Source organism: Schistocerca serialis, chromosome 1, assembly GCF_023864345.2.
Source record: "Schistocerca serialis cubense isolate TAMUIC-IGC-003099 chromosome 1, iqSchSeri2.2, whole genome shotgun sequence".
In the NCBI taxonomy this organism is placed as follows: Eukaryota; Metazoa; Arthropoda; class Insecta; order Orthoptera; family Acrididae; genus Schistocerca; species Schistocerca serialis.
This window is the reverse complement of record NC_064638.1, coordinates 970259804-970278475: the sequence shown is the minus strand read 5'-3', so window position 1 is coordinate 970278475 and position 18672 is coordinate 970259804. Positions and strand designations below refer to the sequence as shown.

General features: G+C 37.2%; 1 protein-coding gene across 1 annotated transcript in view; it reads left to right on the top strand.

The window, feature by feature from the left end:
- Positions 1–18353, top strand: part of LOC126412913 (DNA-directed RNA polymerase I subunit RPA1) — a 298986-nt gene extending 280633 nt beyond the window's left edge. The window contains exons 31-32 of the mRNA XM_050082804.1: positions 16200–16392; positions 18033–18353. Coding sequence (XP_049938761.1) covers positions 16200–16392; positions 18033–18154 — 315 coding nt within the window. The 3' untranslated portion in view covers positions 18155–18353. The remainder of the gene's footprint in view (positions 1–16199; positions 16393–18032) is intronic.
- Positions 18354–18672: the final 319 nt, after the last annotated feature.

Here is an 18672-nt window from a genome sequence, read left to right as displayed (position 1 = left end):
ACATAAAGCATGTATGTGCGCATGCCCCCCCCCCCCCCCTCCCCCGCACACACACACACACATTAACATATCCAGTTATATTCAAATGACAAAATGAACAAATGATGGACAATAAAGTCTCTGAAATTTAGTTCAGGCTGAGACTTTGCGGTGTAGTAATATACATATGTCCACTCATAGAAGTCATAAAGCACAAGGGCTCTAAAGTTTTAATTGTAGCTCATAAACACCTCATATGCAGGTCATAAATAACAAGGCAGCAGGTAAGTGAAGTAGCTCAGGCAGTAGTGTGTTAGCCTTTCATGCAGCCTATCTGGGTTCGATCTTACCTACCTGCTGGTATGATTTAATTTTGTTTTATTTATTGTTTTAAACATTATAACAACTCTTAAATAAAGTTAATAACGTAAAGTATTATCAGTTAAATCATAAATAATTTTATTATGTTTATAAGGTGGCTGCTTAAAATGTGAATTACACTCATCAATATTTTATTTTTTTAAAAGTTGAATAATTTCAAATGCATTTTTAATGGAGGTAAATTAATTACTACTGCCACAAAATTCTGGGTGGAGTTTCAATTATACAAAACTTTTTTTGCAATATTGTGTTCATTTGTGAATTTTGTATTTTATGTGCAAGCACCAGAATGATGATTGTCAGAAAAACACAGAAAACAAAAATTATTTTGGCATCTTAAACGATTTATGAAGGGTGATTGTTTGCAGGAACAACATTTTTTAAAAGATCTGTTGATAAGCATACTTTGTTGACATTCCTGACAACTTCTCTTTCGTCAGAAAGCCTGAAAGCATACCAGCACATCGAATCATTTCCTTAAAACTTGGCAATGATAGACTACTGATCTTATTTTTATACAGTGTTCATGAGTATTTATTTCTCTATTATTTTTAACAAGCGGAGTTTTGTATATGCTTAATCAGATTTTTTACTTGTCTATAAAAATGAACGTCACACAGTTGAAGTAGTGGAGTTCATTTCAGAGGAATCAATTTAATTGTATATGTTGGTTATTTCTCATCATCCGGAAAGATTTCATCATATAATTCAGGGTTTGCTTGTCCACCCAAGAATCGATAATTAACAGAAGCCATTCTTTCTTAATTAATTGCCAAAAACACAAAAAACAATGTTGAGAAAGTCAGTATACAGTTCTTTCGTTTGCTTCCCAGATCTGGAAGACGTTATTACAACGTTTTTAAAATTTTGTTCGTATTCTTTTGCTCTTTTTTTAACTCGGGGACCAAAGTTACCAGTTCCCTCTTGTAAACACACAAACACTTGAAGTAGGATGTTTCCAGACAGAGTGAGAACGTATTGATCAGTATATGTATGCGTCACTTTATTCATGTCATGTTTTGGCGAAAATGGTTTTGTGTCCTTTGACTCTGACTGACACTGACATCCTGGAAATAAAAAACAATCTAAATTGAAGTATTTTGTCAGAGAATCATAGTAATAGAGAGCAAAATGAATTTTTAAATGTCCTGCAATAAATATCTGTTTGGTCAGTGTTGATAACAAAATCTCTGTTGAAATTCAGTATCAGTTATAACATGTTGTTGTTGTTGTTGTTGTGGTCTTCAGTCCTGAGACTGGTTTAATGCATCTCTCCATGCTACTGTATCCTGTGCAAGCTTCTTCATCTCCCAGTAACTACTGCAACCTACATCCCTCTCAATCTGCTTAGTGTATTCATCTCTTGGTCTCCCTCTACGATTTTTACCCTCCACCCTGCCCTCCAATACTAAATTGGTGATCCCTTGTTGCCTAAGAACATGTCCTACCAACCGATCCCTTCTTCTAGTCAAGTTGTGCCACAAATTTCTCTTCTCCCCAATTCGATTCAATACCTTCTCATTAGTTATGTGATCTACCCATCTAATCTTCAGAATTCTTCTGTAGCACCACATTTCAAAAGCTTCTATTCTCTTCTTGTCCAAACTATTTATCGTCCATGTTTCACTTCCATACGTGGCTACACTCCATACAAATACTTTCAGAAACGACTTCCTGACACTTAAATCTATATTCGATGTTAACAAATTTCTCTTCTTCAGAAACGCTTTCCTCGCCATTGCCAGTCTACATTTTATATCCTCTTTACTTCGACCATCATCAGTTATTTTGCTCCCCAAATAGCAAAACTCCTTTACTACTGTAAGTGTCTCATTTCCTAATCTAATTCCCTCAGCATCACCCGATTTAATTCGACTACATTCCATTATCCTCGTTTTGCTTTTGTTGATGTTCATGTTATATCCTCCTTTCAAGACACTGTCCATTCCGTTCAACTGCTCTTCCAAGTCCTTTGCTGTCTCTGACAGAATTACAATGTCATCGGTGAACCTCAAAGTTTTTATTTCTTCTCCATGGATTTTAATACCTACTCCGAATTTTTCTTTTGTTTCCTTTACTGCTTGCTCAATATACAGATTTAATAACATCGGGGAGAGGCTACAACCCTGTCTCACTACCTTCCCAACCACTGCTTCCCTTTCATGTCCCTCGACTCTTATAACTGCCATCTGGTTTCTGTACAAATTGTAAATAGCCTTTCTCTCCCTGTGTTTTACCCCTGCCACCTTCAGAATTTGAAAGAGAGTATTCCAGTCAACATTGTCAAAAGCTTTCTCTAAGTGTACAAATGCTAGAAACGTAGGTTTGCCTTTCCTTAATCTAGCTTCTAAGATAAGTTGTAGGGTCAGTATTGCCTCACGTGTTCCAATATTTCTATGGAATCCAAACTTATCTTCCCCGAGGTCGGCTTCTACTAGTTTTTCCATTCATCTGTAAAGAATTCGCGTTAGTATTTTGCAGCCGTGACTTATTAAACTGATAGTTCGGTAATTTTCACATCTGTCAACACCTGCTTTCTTTGGGATTGGAATTATTATATTCTTCTTGAAGTCTGAGGGTATTTCGCCTGTCTCATATATCTTGGTCACCAGATGGTAGAGTTTTGTCAGGACTGGCTCTCCCAAGGCTGTCAGTAGTTCTAATGGAATGTTATCTACTCCCGGGGCCTTGTTTTGACTCAGGTCTTTCAGAGCTCTTTCAAACTCTTCACACAGTATCATATCTCCCATTTCATCTTCATCTACATCCTCTTCCATTTCCATAATATTGTCCTCAAGTACATCGCCCATGTATAGACCCTCTATATACTCCTTCCACCTTTCTGCTTTCCCTTCTTTGTTTAGAACTGCGTTTCCATCTGAGCTCTTGATATTCATATAAGTGGTTCTCAAAGTGGTTCTCTTTTCTCCAAAGGTCCCTTTAATTTTCCTGTAGGCAGTATGTGAGACAAGCCTCTACATTCATACGTTTGTCCTCTAGCCATGCCTGCTTAGCCATTTTGCACTTCCTGTCGATCTCATGTTTGAGACATTTGTATTCCTTTTTGCCTGCTTCATTTACTGCATTTTTATATTTTCTCCTTTCATCAGTTAAGTTCAATATTTCTTCTGCTACCCAAGGATTTCTAGCAGCCCTCGTCTTTTTACCTACTTGATCCTCTGCTGCCTTCACTACTTCATTCCTCAAAGCTACCCATTCTTCTTGTACTGTATCTCTTTCCCCCATTCCAGTCAATTGTTCCCTTATGCCCTCCTTGAAACTCTGTACAACCTCTGGTTCTTTCAGTTTATCCAGGTCCCATCTCCTTAAATTCCCATCTTTTTGCAGATTCTTCAGTTTTAATCTACAGTTCATAACCAATAGATTGTGGTCAGAGTCCACATCTGCCCCTGAAATGTCTTACAATTTAAAACCTGGTTCCTAAATCTCTGTCTTACCATTATATAATCTATCTGAAACCTGTCAGTATCTCCATGCTTCTTCCATGTATACAACCTTCTTTTATGATTCTTGAACCAAGTGTTAGCTATGATTAAATTGTGCTCTGTGCAAAATTCTACCAGACGGCTTCCTCTTTCATTTCTTGCCCCCAATCCATATTCACCTACTACGTTTCCTTCTCTCCCTTTTCCTACTACCGAATTCCAGTCACCCATGACTGTTAAATTTTCGTCTCCCTTCATTATCCGAATAATTTCTTTTATTTCATCATACATTTCTTCAATTTCTTTGTCATTTGCAGAGCTAGTTGGCATATAAACTTGTACTACTGTGGTAGGCGTGGGCTTCGTGTCTGTCTTGGCCACAATAGTGCGTTCACTATGCTGTTTGTAGTAGCTTACCCGCACTCCTATTTTTTTATTCATTATTAAACCTACTCCTGCATTACCCCTATTTGATTTTGTATTTATAACCCCGTATTCGCCTGACCGAAAGTCTTGTTCCTCCTGCCACCGAACTTCACTAATTCCCACTGTATCTAACTTTAACCTATACATTTCCCTTTTTAAATTTTCCAACCTACCTGCCCGTTTAAGGGATTTGACATTCCACGCTCCGATCCGTAGAACGCCAGTTTTCTTCCTCCTGATAACGACGTCCTCCTGAGTAGTCCCTGCCCGGAGATCCGAATGGGGGACTATTTTACCTCCGGAATATTTTACCCAAGAGGACGCCATCATCGTTTAACCATACAAGAAAGCTGCATGCCCTCGGGAAAAATTACGGCTGTAGTTTCTCCTTGCTTTCATCCATTCTCGGTACCAGCACAGCAAGGCCATTGTGGTTAGTGTTAAAAGGCGAGATCAGTCAGTCATCCAGACTGTTGCCCCTGCAACTACTGAAAAGGCTGCTGCCCCTCTTCAGGAACCACACATTTGTCTGGCCTCTCAATAGATACCCCTTCGTTGTGGTTGTACCTATGGTATGGCTATCTGTATCGCTGAGGCACGCAAACCTCCCCACCAACGGCAAGGTCCATGGTTCATTGGGGGGGGGGGGGGGGGGGGGGGGGGGGGGGGGGGGGGACAGTTTTAACGTCTGGGCTCAGAAATTGTTTGCAGCAGCCAAGGTTTCTTCAATCATTGCTGTTTCTTTCCTTTAAACAAATTATCACTTTTCAATGACGAATTCTGTGCTTATTTTTGAATCTATGAATCCTGGTGTCAGAAGCTTTAAGTACAAAATCTGGAAACTGTTGTGCTGGTGCTAAAGTCCACTGTTTTAAATTCTGTGCAGTCACTTGCTGATAATTCTCTCAGGCTTCAATAAAACAACCGTATGTCCAGGAACTGATTGGTGCTTACATGTAAAATTGGTTGCCTCCTCTTTTTCTATTTCTTCTTCCCATTGAGATAAATATTCCTTCTGTCTTAACCAGCTGCATCACTTTTTTTTGTGATGTTTGTAGTTTCTATGTGGGGTGAGCCTTTAACAGTGTTAATTTTGTAATCCAAAGAACGGTGGTCTAGATCTCTTGCCTTCTTTTCTTCTGGTTCATATTGATCCGATGAGCTGTGGTCTTCGTATTTTTCGTGGGCAAGTTCATCATCAGTCACAAGTATTTCTTCAGCCAACATGTCCACAGTAAGTCTGTAAATTTTTTCATCCATCAATACTGCTTCAGGAGAAATTGTCAGTGAAGATTCCGATGCAGTCGGATTACTTGCAGCAAGCTATCTTTCATAATAAACAACCCCATCTTCTAACATCACCGTTGACACTTCACAGTGTATCGAATCTGCGGCTTCAGATATTTCCGCGATGTCTTCATCAGCAGACATTTTTAATTCACAGTATTGTAAAAATTCCAATAATATTTCACAGTACAAATCTCTGTCAAAGTAAGGAATGAACTGGCACTGTAGGAGGTAAGGCCTATTGCTCAAATAGTTCTGTACAGGCCTTGATACTTCCTGACCTTCTGCTGTTTGTATATACAATAGGGCAACAGCTAACTCTGCTTTTCCACAAAGACACTGGCTCGTCAAATGAAAACGAATATGGATAATCTTTCCACAGTTTATATTATCACTCTATTGTGTAATGACAATAATTAATGCTTCAATTGACCTCCATTAAAAATGCATTTGAAAATTATTCAACTTCCTGAAAAGGCAGTTTTGACAAATGTAATTCACATTTTAAGTAGCCTGTGATGGCCATTTCGTAAACAAAGTAAAATTATTTATCATTTAATAAATAATACTTTACATCATTAACTTTGTTGAAAAGTTTGTTACAATTTTTAAAGCGTGCAGGTAGGATTGAACTCGGATTGGCTTTATGACACCGTATATGAGGTGCGTATGAGCTACGCTTAAAACTTCAGAGACCTTTTTCTCAGAATCTTCTGGATGGTGTGCATTGAGTTATTCTACCAAACTGTGAAGTCTGATCCTGAACTAAATTTCTGAAACTGGAACATCTCCTTGTTAGAGTGATGTTCATAAGATGGGGAATGTGAAAATCCGTTAAAGAAATGGGAAGAGCAGTTTCTGAAGTTTCTGGATGGGGATGACTGCGTCCCTATGATGACATAGAATTCTGGTAAGAGCCATCCTTCTGCTCTATTTTTTTAACGTGCTTAATGCTTTGAAATAACAAATGAGCAAAGTTTTATTTTATTCTGTGAAAAAGAAACAATTTTTGGTGAAAGTCATCAAGTATTAGACGACTTTGTGATGAAGTACCATCTATCGTGGCAACATTGCTTTTCTGGACACATGTTCATAGGACCACTTTTCCTCCATTTCCAGTCATGAATCTGTCCTTGCAGTTTGTGGGTTTTATTAATGTTCATCCTGTATATTCAGTTCAAAAAATGGTATCATGACAAGTATTTTTGTTTTTTTGCGTGTTTTAGGGGTTGTGTAGTAGGGGCTTTTACCTCTGCCTGTATCACTACCCCAGAGGATAGCATGGAATTTGTATATCAGAATGATTCTGTACATATTTTGAGTCACAGTCATTTCTCTAATATTCCCAAATTTTAATCGAAAATGCTTTGGCTATAGTGGGCCCAGAAATTACATTAGTTGCTCACCTGTTTTGGGTGCTTGCTGGCACAGAAACGAAGACCATTATGAATGGAAACAGAGGGGACTATCAGTTTGTCAAAACCTGAGTAATGGTGACTGATACTGCTGTACCAATTAGATGTACTGAAGAGAAAACAGAGGAAATTGAAAAATAATAAATGTGTTCTATAACGTATTAGTAGAACACTTTTATTATTAATGAACAATTACTTTTTTAATTAAACACTATGTTTGCATTACTCATTTTCACAGCTCCATATTCGCTTCAAGAAATGATTAAATAGAACTTCTGGTACAAGTAAAATTTCCAAATCAAATTTCAGCAAGTTCCAAGAAAAATTCAAATAGTTCAAAATAACAATTAGGGTTTTTACACAACATTTAGTGACAAGTCCCACATGCACTGCAGTTGACATATAGTATTAGAAACGTCTTCTGTTTGTGCCACACACATGTTCATTTGTTAAGTCTTCTTCTTCTTCTTCTTCTTCTTCTTCTGTTAGTGAAAGTTCTTGTTGTTGTTACTAGGTGCCTCAAAATCCTCATCCTCTGTTGATTTTGCAACATTGCACAGGACAAAACTGGCTAAGATCAGTTTGGAGTTTTTTGTTTGAGCAAGTCTTATATTGTTTTGCGGAACTGGGAAACAACTTTTCACCAGTCCAAAGAACCATTTGACTGTCACTCTTTCCTTGAAGAGTATGATTTAGGCCCTCTCTTCAGGTGTCTGGATTCTGGAATGATGTCATATCATGGTGCAGTGTGATATCCTTCATCTCTTAAAATTACAGTGGTTCTCTCACAGTATGTGGCAGACATTATAGCTTATTACATCACATACAGACCCCCAAGTATCGACACTAGTAAACGTGTCACTGTGATCACCAGGTGCCTGCCCATTGATATTAGGGAAGCCCTTTAGGTTAATACTAGGGTTGGAACTTAAATAGTGGCAACTATTTATTCACAACCGATACAAAAGAGTTACATGTTTGCACCTGTTACTGTCCTTCAAAGCAGTCACCAGCTCTGTGCAGAACCTGTTGCCAGTGATGTGAAAGGCGTAGTATGCCTTTAGCAGAGCCTGTTTTGTTGATGGTGCGAATGGAGCGGTCTAAAGTTATGGTGATTCTCATGTATGACTGTGATGGTGTTACCCTAACGCATTATGTTCCTCCAGGGCAGACTGTCAGTGCACAGTATTACTGTTTGTTTTTGGAACATCACGTGCGATCAGCTTTGCAAAACAAGCGGCGACACTTTCTGTGTAACCTACCCATCATTTTGCGCGACAATGCGCGGGTACATACAGCAAAAGCTGTGTCTGCTCTGTTCGGTCAATGGGACTGGGAAGTACTGTACCATCCACCATACTCCCCGGAGTTAGTCCTAGTGACTTTGATTTTATTCCAAAGATGAAAGAACCATTTCGTGGCATTCGCTTCAGACCTGTTCCAGAGATTCGACAGGCAGTAGACTGCTCCATTCGCACCATCAGCAGAACATGCTCTGGTAACGGTATACTCGCCTTCCACATCACTGGCAACGGGTTCTGTATAACGCTGGTGACTACTTTGAAACTGAGCGAGGTGGCGCAGTGGTTAGACACTGGACTCACATTTGGGAGGACGTCAGTTCAATCCCGCGTCCGGCCATCCTGATTTAGGTTTTCCGTGATTTCCCTAAATCGATCTAGGCAAATGCCGGGATGGTTCCTCTGAAAGGGCACGGCCGACTTCCTTCCCCATCCTTCCCTTATCCGATGAGACCGATGACCATGCTGTCTGGTCTCCTTCCCCAAACCAACCAACCAACCAACTACTTTGAAGGACAGTAACAGGTGCAAACATGTAACTCTTTTGTATTGGTTGTGAATAAATAGTTGCCACTATTTAAGTTCCAACCCTCGTATATTAAGCTCCATGTATTTGAGGATTTTATTATTGGTATGTACATGCAGTAGAAGGCCCCCACAGCAGATAGAAGCTGATATCTTGATTGCCACATTGACATTTCACCTTTAATGTTTCGACTTTGCCTGTGTTTCTGGGAAATTGGATCCACAGTCGTGATTTTTTGGTAACATGTTTACGAACATACAAGAGTGTCAATGACACTGCTGTGTGGTTTATACCCAAGTCTTCTACACCAGTTTGAAAACCTTGGTCCACTGAATACTGCAAAAGTGTTTTCATGTTCAGTTCTTTTGGAAGACTGCCCCTCGTCTTTCATGATTATCAGGAAGGGAGTGATTTGTCAGCCAAATAATTTTCTCATTTTTAAACTTGTATAACCTTCTACAGTTTTTCTCTTCTGTCTTTCTTTGAGATACGGGTGTCTTTTGTTGTCTTTCAAGCATCATAAACTCTGCCATTTTGACTAAATCGCTCAGTAACACTCCACCACAATAACACTTAATTTAGTCTGAAGTATGCTGCTGAGTGAACTTCAAAACACTGTGTTTGTCTTCTGCTTGTGAGAAATGTCTCTCGTTTCATTCAAGTGAAATATGAGAATTTTCTTTGTGTTGAGCACCTTTCCCCACCATTTTACTCATATTGAGAACATTCTCACATGAAGTACATTCTCTGACACTATTCATGCCAACCTTACAATGTTTTCAATACTACAAAAAGACTATCAGAAAACGAGCTTTCGGCCAACAAAGCCATTGTCGAAAGTAGACCCCCCCCCCCCCACACACACACACACACAAAACTGCCGGAGACTGTGGTCGTGTGTGTGTGTGTATGTGTGTGTGTGTTGGCCGAAAGCTCAAATCTCCGCTATATGTTGAGTAGCAGCTATCCTTTTCATAATACTGCTACTTTCCATCCTGGATTTTCCATTGTTAGAATGTTCTCAGAAATTGCAAGTGTAAAGTACATTCTCTGTTTTATAAATATGGCCCAATTTCTATAAGAGCAAAAAATCTAGCAGGCATTCTAATTACTGTACTAAAATTTGCCAGGATTGAGAATACAGTATTGTTTTCTATGTGTTTTGTTTAATGCGAAATTTTGTTAAGTGAAAAATAGTTTGTTCCCATTACTTTTGTGTGGAGTATTTTCCACTGTCAAAGAAGAAAACGACATTTCTAAATGTTTAACACCAAAGCTGCTGTTTATTTATTGGCTGACCAGTTAGGGGTTTTGCCTATTTTTATGAAACATCAATTACAGAGTACAAATATAATAATAGTGAATAATAAAGATATCAGTGATAAAGTGGTTCATATGGTAAGCACTTACGTATTTGCATTTAGGATATGGTTGGTGTGGGCAGTTGTATTTACAATGGTGATTTGATAAATCTGGTAACTTTCCATGAAAGAATTGAACATTTTTGTTGCACCTACATGGCTGGTAAGCTCGATTATCCCAAGTATTGTATGAAGGTTTTCAGCAATATACAGCATACAGTTCATTGTTGACAGCCGTCTGAATTGGTCAGTGTGTTGACTGTGATTGAAATTAGAGACAGCAGAGTTTTGTGGTGTTATTAAACATTTTCGTTTGAAGCGTTGGACTGCTGCACAAATCAAAACAGAATTGTATGAAGTTCACCCAGTCTCTACACAATCATTGAAGGTCATTTGCTTTTGTATTCATGAATTTAAACGTGGTCAGACAAGTACTGAAGACAAAGTGCATTCCGGCGACCCATTTGAGGTCACCAGAAAGGAAACCAGTAACAAAATCCATGATACGGTAGTGCAAGACCACCAAATAAAAATTCATGAGGCATCTCAGCTGTCAAAAAATATTTTGTGGAATTTGACAGAACCTATTTTTGTGATGGGATGACAAAGCAGGAGAATTGCTGGACCAAATGTATATCACTCAAAGGAAACTATGTTGAAAAGTAAGGTGGGTTGTTTAAAAAACAAACAATTTTTTTCTTGCTTTTTTACCAGACTTATATTTTTGTGATGGGATGACAAAGCAGGAGAATTGCTGGACCAAATGTATATCACTCAAAGGAAACTATGTTGAAAAGTAAGGTGGGTTGTTTAAAAAACAAACAATTTTTTTCTTGCTTTTTTACCAGACTTATCAAACCACCCCCATATATCATCACAAATATGTCTCATATCTGCATTAAAATATGTATACATTGTGTATGTGCACAATATATATTTTTTGTAATTGTGGTACATTCGTTATTGAGCATGATGTGAGCCATGTGACAGCGATATTTGATGTGGAGTGGAGAATTTATTCTTATTGGATTACACTCTGCACGCATTATGCTGGCTTATTTACTGTAGGTGTTACCATAATTTTGACATGTTGAAGCAAATTTTATTATAAGGTCTTACATAGTCTCTGGTATATTCAGTTAACTTCATTATTGTATTAATGTCACTTAATATGTTGTATTAATATCACTGACTACATTCAGTGGGAGACACAGGGTTCCATTCACATCATAGTTGCACAATAAACTTTCATTGCCTTTTCAGCAGAATTTAAGAGGAAACAATGTTTGATTTGTATTTTAGAGGAATCCACACACAATTGTACTGTTATAATTTTCAGTCTGTGGTTGGTAGTCTCATACTCTTTAAGTGATTAAGATAGTCTGGGCTGTAATTCATATGCTGATTAAGGTGCTCCTGTAAGTTTCTATGAATAATTTGTAGTCATGTATTTGGTGCTCATTACAGGATGGTGTGCCTTTTATATGCTGATTAAGGTGTAACGGAATATTCCTATGAATTTTTTTCTACATGGTTCGGTTTTTTTATTGAGCATTTGCTGTGGGTGCTTAGTGAACTGAGTGTAGATTTGTATTTCATCCAAAATGTCCATTATTTGGCCTTTAGAGACATTGTGTAAAATAGATTTGTCTTGGTATTTTTAGTGGAGTATTTATTCTCTCTGAGGTTCATGCCAAAGTTGGAAGGTTATTTTTGCTTGTGTTTGTGTGATCTATACATCTCATTTTAAACACTCTGACTGTCTGTCCAGTCTAGGCTTTATTACATTTGCTGCATTCATTATTTGTTTTGGTAAATGCCTGAATGTTTATATCATTGTTTTGTCCATTTTGTGAATAGTATTGGCTTCTAATGAGTTGCCTTTTTTGAGATTTTCTTTCTTTAAGTGTATAATTTATTCTATCCGATAATTGTCTTCAGTATGGAAGTACTACAAATTTAATTTCTTTTTTTTATGGTTTGTTAATTAGCTCTGGGTTATAGCCATTACTGATTGCTACTGCTCTGAGTGTGTTCAATTCTGATTTAATATTTATATTGCTGAGAAAGTGTTGGGTGATGTGATCTACTGCTGATCTAAAGTGTGCCTCTTGATGGCCACGTGGGTGTCAAGAACTATTATGAATGATCGTATCTGCAGTTGTGGATTTGCAGAAGATTTTGAAAGTATATATTGGGTTTGTGTTTGTGACATTTAAGTCGAGGAAGTTAATGCTATTGTTAACATAATGTTCTATTGTGAAATTGACGTTTTTGTGCATATTGTTAAACTGTTGTTGGAAGTCACCAATTTCTGCTACTGTTCCATTAAATATAACAACAAAATTTCATTGTCAGTTGCATTATATTATCCGTTAAATAGAATGATGATGTCATATATGCTTCTTAAAGCATATTAATTTCCTTATCCAGTGGTCTTGTCCTTAAAAGAACTTATTTTGTAGTTGGTCGAGAAATATATTTGCCAGTGTGAAAGACAAGAAGCTGCCCATCCGCAAGATCATCTTTCTGTGACAATATTTGGTCATCGAAGCTAAAATAATTTTGGGATAATATTGTAGTTAGTAGTTCTACTAATTCATATTTCTGCTTGAGATACTTTTCAGTATTTCAAGGGGGTTTTCTTTTATGGTGTCAACAGTCTCACCATTTGGTGCACTGGTGTGTAGATTACTTACATCTAAAGAAAGGAATCTATTGTTGTCTGTAATTGTTATGTTTATTTTTTATTTTTTATTTTTTTTTTTATTTTTGCACTTAAGTCTGCCGAGTTTTTGATGGTGTATTTGTAATTGTCACACACAGCTTTGCTCAGCCATTTCTCAATTAAGTATTCAAGACTGTTGATACTGTTTCCAGTAGGTCTAATTGGATCACTTGTTTTATGTACTTTTGGTTGTGCTCTTAGCATGGGGCATTTTGGGTTCATGATAATAAACCTATTCTGTTCTTTCCGTGTTCAGAGAAATTCAGATTTTTTATTGTTCTTTTTTATTGACACTTGGAATAGATTGTGTGGTCTTTATATATATGCGCAATGTTATTTGCCTTAGAGAATTCAAGTGTTATATTTATGTACTCATTTTTCTTCATCAAGATGATCTATTGCCTTTTTCTGCTTTTAATGCTAAGGTATTATGGGCTTTTAGTTTTTATTAATGTTGTACATGTAATTTAGTTCCTGCTTTTGGTTGTTGTTTTTCCTTATCATATTGTCTGTTGTATAAGGATCTGTTGCTTTGGCAATTTTGCTAGTTATACTGTTGTGCTCTACTATAGGAAGTCTTCCCATGACAAGTGCTGCTTTTGTGTAGCCTATCATGGAAACTGCATTGGTAGCTTTTAGTTTTGGGACAGATTAATTTTGAGTCTTTTTGTAACAGGCCCATTTCGTTATTATTAAGGCCAATATTTGTTAATTAACTTTTCGGGAAGTTTCAACAAAGATTTGTTTGTGGACATATCTTCAGCACTAGTAATCGTAGTTATAAAAGATTTATATTTCTTATTATGTCTTATTCTAGCAGTGTCAATTGTACTGCCTGTGTCCTCATTAATGACATTCATTATTTTATTGAATATAGGTGCAGATAACATATTTCAAACATGTGAATGTGTTAAATGTAGTTTGGTGTTTAGGAATTCATCCTGCTTTTTTTTGTCTGTTATCTCTTCTTGTAGCTGTTTACAACCACTTTTCTTCTTTACCACCTGTGGTACATGTGTATTCACTCTGACATTGACAGTAGCATAAATTCTATGGTTAGTCTGCTTTGTAGGCAACACCTTTGGCATTTATCCTCATTTTTAGCTTTTTTCTCTGGAATGTTAATACTACATCTTAAGCCTGTTCATGTAGATCACATCATGCTAGGTAGTGAAGGTACCACAATTAAGGAAAATATAAATTATACACATACATTGATGTATTATTTTAAGGTGTAACTAAAACTGTGAGATCTTTTAATGCAGATATGAGATATATTTAAGTGTGATGACATAAATAGAACTGCCCATGCCAACCATTTCCTAAATGCAAATAAGTAAGTAGTTACTACGTAAACTAGTTTATCACTGACTAGCTGTGCCCTGTAGCTTTGCCCTTGGCAAAACAGTTGTTTATAAAAAAATGCCTGGTTATACATATTTATTCCAATCTTCTGTTAGTCCATCCCCTCCTCCCCCTCTCTCTGTCCACTTATTTCTGTTCATCTCCTCCTCCACCCTTCCTTTGTCTATCTCCTCCATTCCCCTCTCTATCTGTCCAGCTGCTCACTCGGTTTCTGTCTCTATTTTATCATCCTCACCCTAATAGGAGGTTGGTGGTACTTAGCCTACAGTATTTCTTTCCAGCTCGTAACTAGTTTGTGTACCATATTTGGTTGAAATCGTTCCAGGTATTTAGGATGAGCATTTTACCCTTGGCTTTGCCCGCATATGCATGTGTAAAATGTATTTCACTTGTATGTAACATATTTCACCCATATTTGTACACATATTTCACCTTTATCTCTTGCGAATTTCGCCCAGAAATTCATTTTCACACATCTCATTGTTTGTGATAATGTATCTCCTGAACTGTGTGTCATAGAGTGGTATAATTATGCAGGTGCATCCTGTGGTATATGTGGCTAATGTCTGTGAAAAGTGTTGTGAACAGAATTAGTATTAAAGAATAACACATTACAACATCATGCATGATGAGGGTAGTTTTTTGCATATCTCAGTATTTCATGTCATATTTCCTGAGCTACGAGGGATGTTCTGAAAATAAGTTTCGTTATCGTTTTTGGAAGATAAGATGCTACACCAGGTGACACATACAAACACCTTGTGAATCCACATCCATTGCTGGTTCAATGACAGAAGGGGCATCAGCGGAGGAGCAATGACGTGTGTGCAGAGTGCCAAAGATGAGATAGAAACAGCAGACCAGTGTGCCCGATCACGATAACAGATGGACATGTACTGACAGTGTGGTCACCAGTGAAATTGTATGCTGTTATCCAGCATGAATGGATATGTGGGACTAATGTGTCCATCATCATTGAGTGCCTGCAGACTGTGTATGGTGAACAGGCCACGTCTCATCAAATGTTTAGTTGCTGGTGTTCCAGGTTCAGAGAAGGAAGGCATAGTATGGAGGATGAAGGCCATAGTGGGTGTCCCTTCGCATCCATGAATGGAAAACAACAGTGCTGGCGTGAAGCACGCTGTGCAACAATTTGTTGCATCACAGAGTGGTGTCTTCAAACTGATTGCATTCAGTGACGACAAATGTCTCAAAGTCTATGGCGACTGTGTTGAAAAATAGTGCAAGGTATATAGTTCATAATGCCATGGTATATTATTTTTGCCAATAGTTTCCATGTGAAAGACAGTGACAAAACGTAACTTTCAGAACATCCTCGTATGTGTCGTACAGTGGTATTTATTTTTGTAGGTACATTCAATGACATGTGGTTGTGAAATGCGTTGCGAATAGAGTTTGTTACAAAGAAGTAATAAACTCGAATGTCATTCATGACGAGGCTGTTCTTCATGCATGACGACATATCTCCTGAACTATGTGTCATAAAATGATATAATTTTGTTGGTATGATCAGTGGTATATGTGAATACTGTCTGCAGAATGTCATGAATACTGTTAGTAGTAAAGAATTAATAAATTAGAATATCATGCTTCATGTGTCAGTTTTACTGTGTGAACTGCGAAAATGTGATTTTTTTCTTCTTTTTGTTCTTTCATCATTTTATGGGGTTGTTAACAAGAAAAAGTTTCATAAAGATTTGAAATTCTGGGTAAGGTTTGTAGCAAATCACTAACTGCTCTCACTCTCAATTAATGGGTGAACAAAGTGTGGGTATCCATGTGTCATGGGTGAGATACCTTTTGGTGTTAAATATTTAAAAATGTCTGTGTTCAGTATTTGAGCGCTACAAGATGCATTGTACTGAAAATGTTTACGTCATGACATACTGTGGCTGTTAGTGGTTTGTGAGGTAAATAGTCATGGTTATGTGATCTAAAGTATTGTTTCTTCTTTTTTGTACAGGAAGTAAAGGATGTTTTTAAAATGTATGGTATTGATGTAGACAGTCGGCATCTTCTTTTGGTTGCTGATTATATGACATTTGATGGAACATTTAAACCACTTAGTCGCAGAGGAATGGAAGATAGTTGTTCACCGCTACAGCAGATGTCTTTTGAGTCATCATTAAACTTCATCAGGCATGCTGCTTTGCAAGGTATGTAGAGTTTTAAGAGAGCATAAAAGTTTTGTGTTATTCAATGTCTCTGACTTAAAATGAAAAAGAATGATGGGTATGTACTTTTAAATAACAACAAAACTTGGGTTAAGTTGAAAACTTTTGTGCAGCTTTGGCTAGATTGAATTTAGGTATGCACAGAGGCATTCCCATTGTGGGAACTAAACAAAGATTGTAGTGGGGAAATTAAAGCTCAGTTTTTGTGCATTTGTACACACTTTTGAGTCATGATTGTATGTCTGGCATACTTCATGAAGCTTTTTAATGGTGCAAGGTGTGGTACACTATCCTGGTGCCTGTAAGTGATAAGAGGTCAGAGGATGCATCACAGTGGGTGGTACTAGCAGTAACTTGATGATGCTTCTCATGTAAGAGGTGATCCACCTGGCACCAGTCAGAAGATCTAGGTATTGTTACATGCTGTATCTAACCTTCTCCTAGGTGCTTGAAGGCAGTCTAAAGAAGGGCAAATTTTTAATTATGAAATTTCTTGACGAAAATTCAAGTACATTCCTGAATCAGATATTCACTTCTTACATGGAAACTTGGGAAATTTGCCTATTTTTCTATGTAGATTGCATGCACAGATTTCCTCCCTACTGTTATTACTAGGCACTTGTTAAAATTTGTCAGCGATTTATTGTTAAGCTGTAGGGAAACCCCTTGCATCCATTAAATATGCTAGGAAATCCATATGTTTTTAAAAAAACGGGTATGGCACAAAAGTTAGAAGTGGGAGAGAGATACTGCTTTAGCAAATTTGTGTTTCAAAATAGTTTAGAGATTAGATTAGATTTACTTGATTTCCAATTGATCCGCAGTGATGTGGTCCTCCAGGATGTAGAACATGTCAGAAAAACAATAACACATGACAAATATTTTCAGCTAAAATAAAGAAGCTAATGTACCTTCCACAGGTCCCAAGTGGAATGATCATCTTTTTATTTTATTTATTTATTTTCTTAAGGAACACTGTATGAAAGGATCATTCTGCAACACTCATTTACTAAGATCGCATTAATGATCTGAATTTAAAATTTAAGAAAATATGTTCTTTCTATTTATAAGGTAATAAATATATAATAGAACTACAATACTCATTTACAATGAGCAGACAACTGCACTGAAATGGTGCAGAAGTTAGACTGTACTACACACACACACACACACACACACACACACACACACACACACACACACACACACACACACACACACCAGAAGAAGATATTGTTTAATTGACATTTGCATATGTTTTTACTGTCTGGCACCATTCATAGTATTAGTTCTTTGCACATTTATTTGATGGTAACAAAATTAATTTGTATATGGAAATTATTTTACATCAAAACTGTTTACATTTCTAGCAGGTCGCAGGAAATGTGAATGGTGGCTTGAGAATTTCCTTTTATATCGAGTTTTGATTCTATGATTTGTGTATATCCATTGCTGATTTGAATATAATTAGTATTACTTTGCTGCTGATTATTTTCCTTTTGGTTTAATTTTATTGAGTTTTAGTATTTGTTAATTAATAATTACTGCTAGAGGTTCAGTTTATTTAACTTCAGAATTCATAAAATTGATTGTACATTAACAAGCGCATTGGTTACATGCAGGTAAACGAGATGAACTGGAGTCTCCATCATCCCGCATCATGGTTGGTCGTCCATGTCGATCTGGCACTGGTGCCTTCTCCTTACTACACAAATTGGACATTCCTGAAGATTTTACTTTGTGATTTTTTGTTGATATGTTATCACTTGTCAAGTAGTTGTGATTTCCACCAATTTGACACAGTCTACAGAGTGTGATTTTATCTTCTGTGTATTCATGCAGAAAATACCATGAAAATACTGTATACAGTTGCTGTTTTTGTACAAACTAAACACATTGTACATATTACTTCTGTAAATAAATATGTTTTTGTATTTGAATAATCATTTGGTTTATCTTAATGTGTTAGACCATAATTGCTTGCGTGTTTGAGTGCTCACTAGGCACAACCTTTTATTTGAATAACAGTGTAGTGTAAAGTACCGCCATTGTTATCGACGCTTGTATCGACCCTCGTATCATACAGGCTTTTGTTCGTTTGGTTAGAACAGCTCAGTGTCAGTTAGACCATCAGGGAGAGCAGCACCGCTAGTTCCTGCTACTAATAAGATGAGTACACTGTTCGCTTGTTACATATTTTTACGAGCTTCAAACAGGAGTTGGCGATCCTTCGCTCGCAGCTCCAGGCTGTTTTTGTTTCCG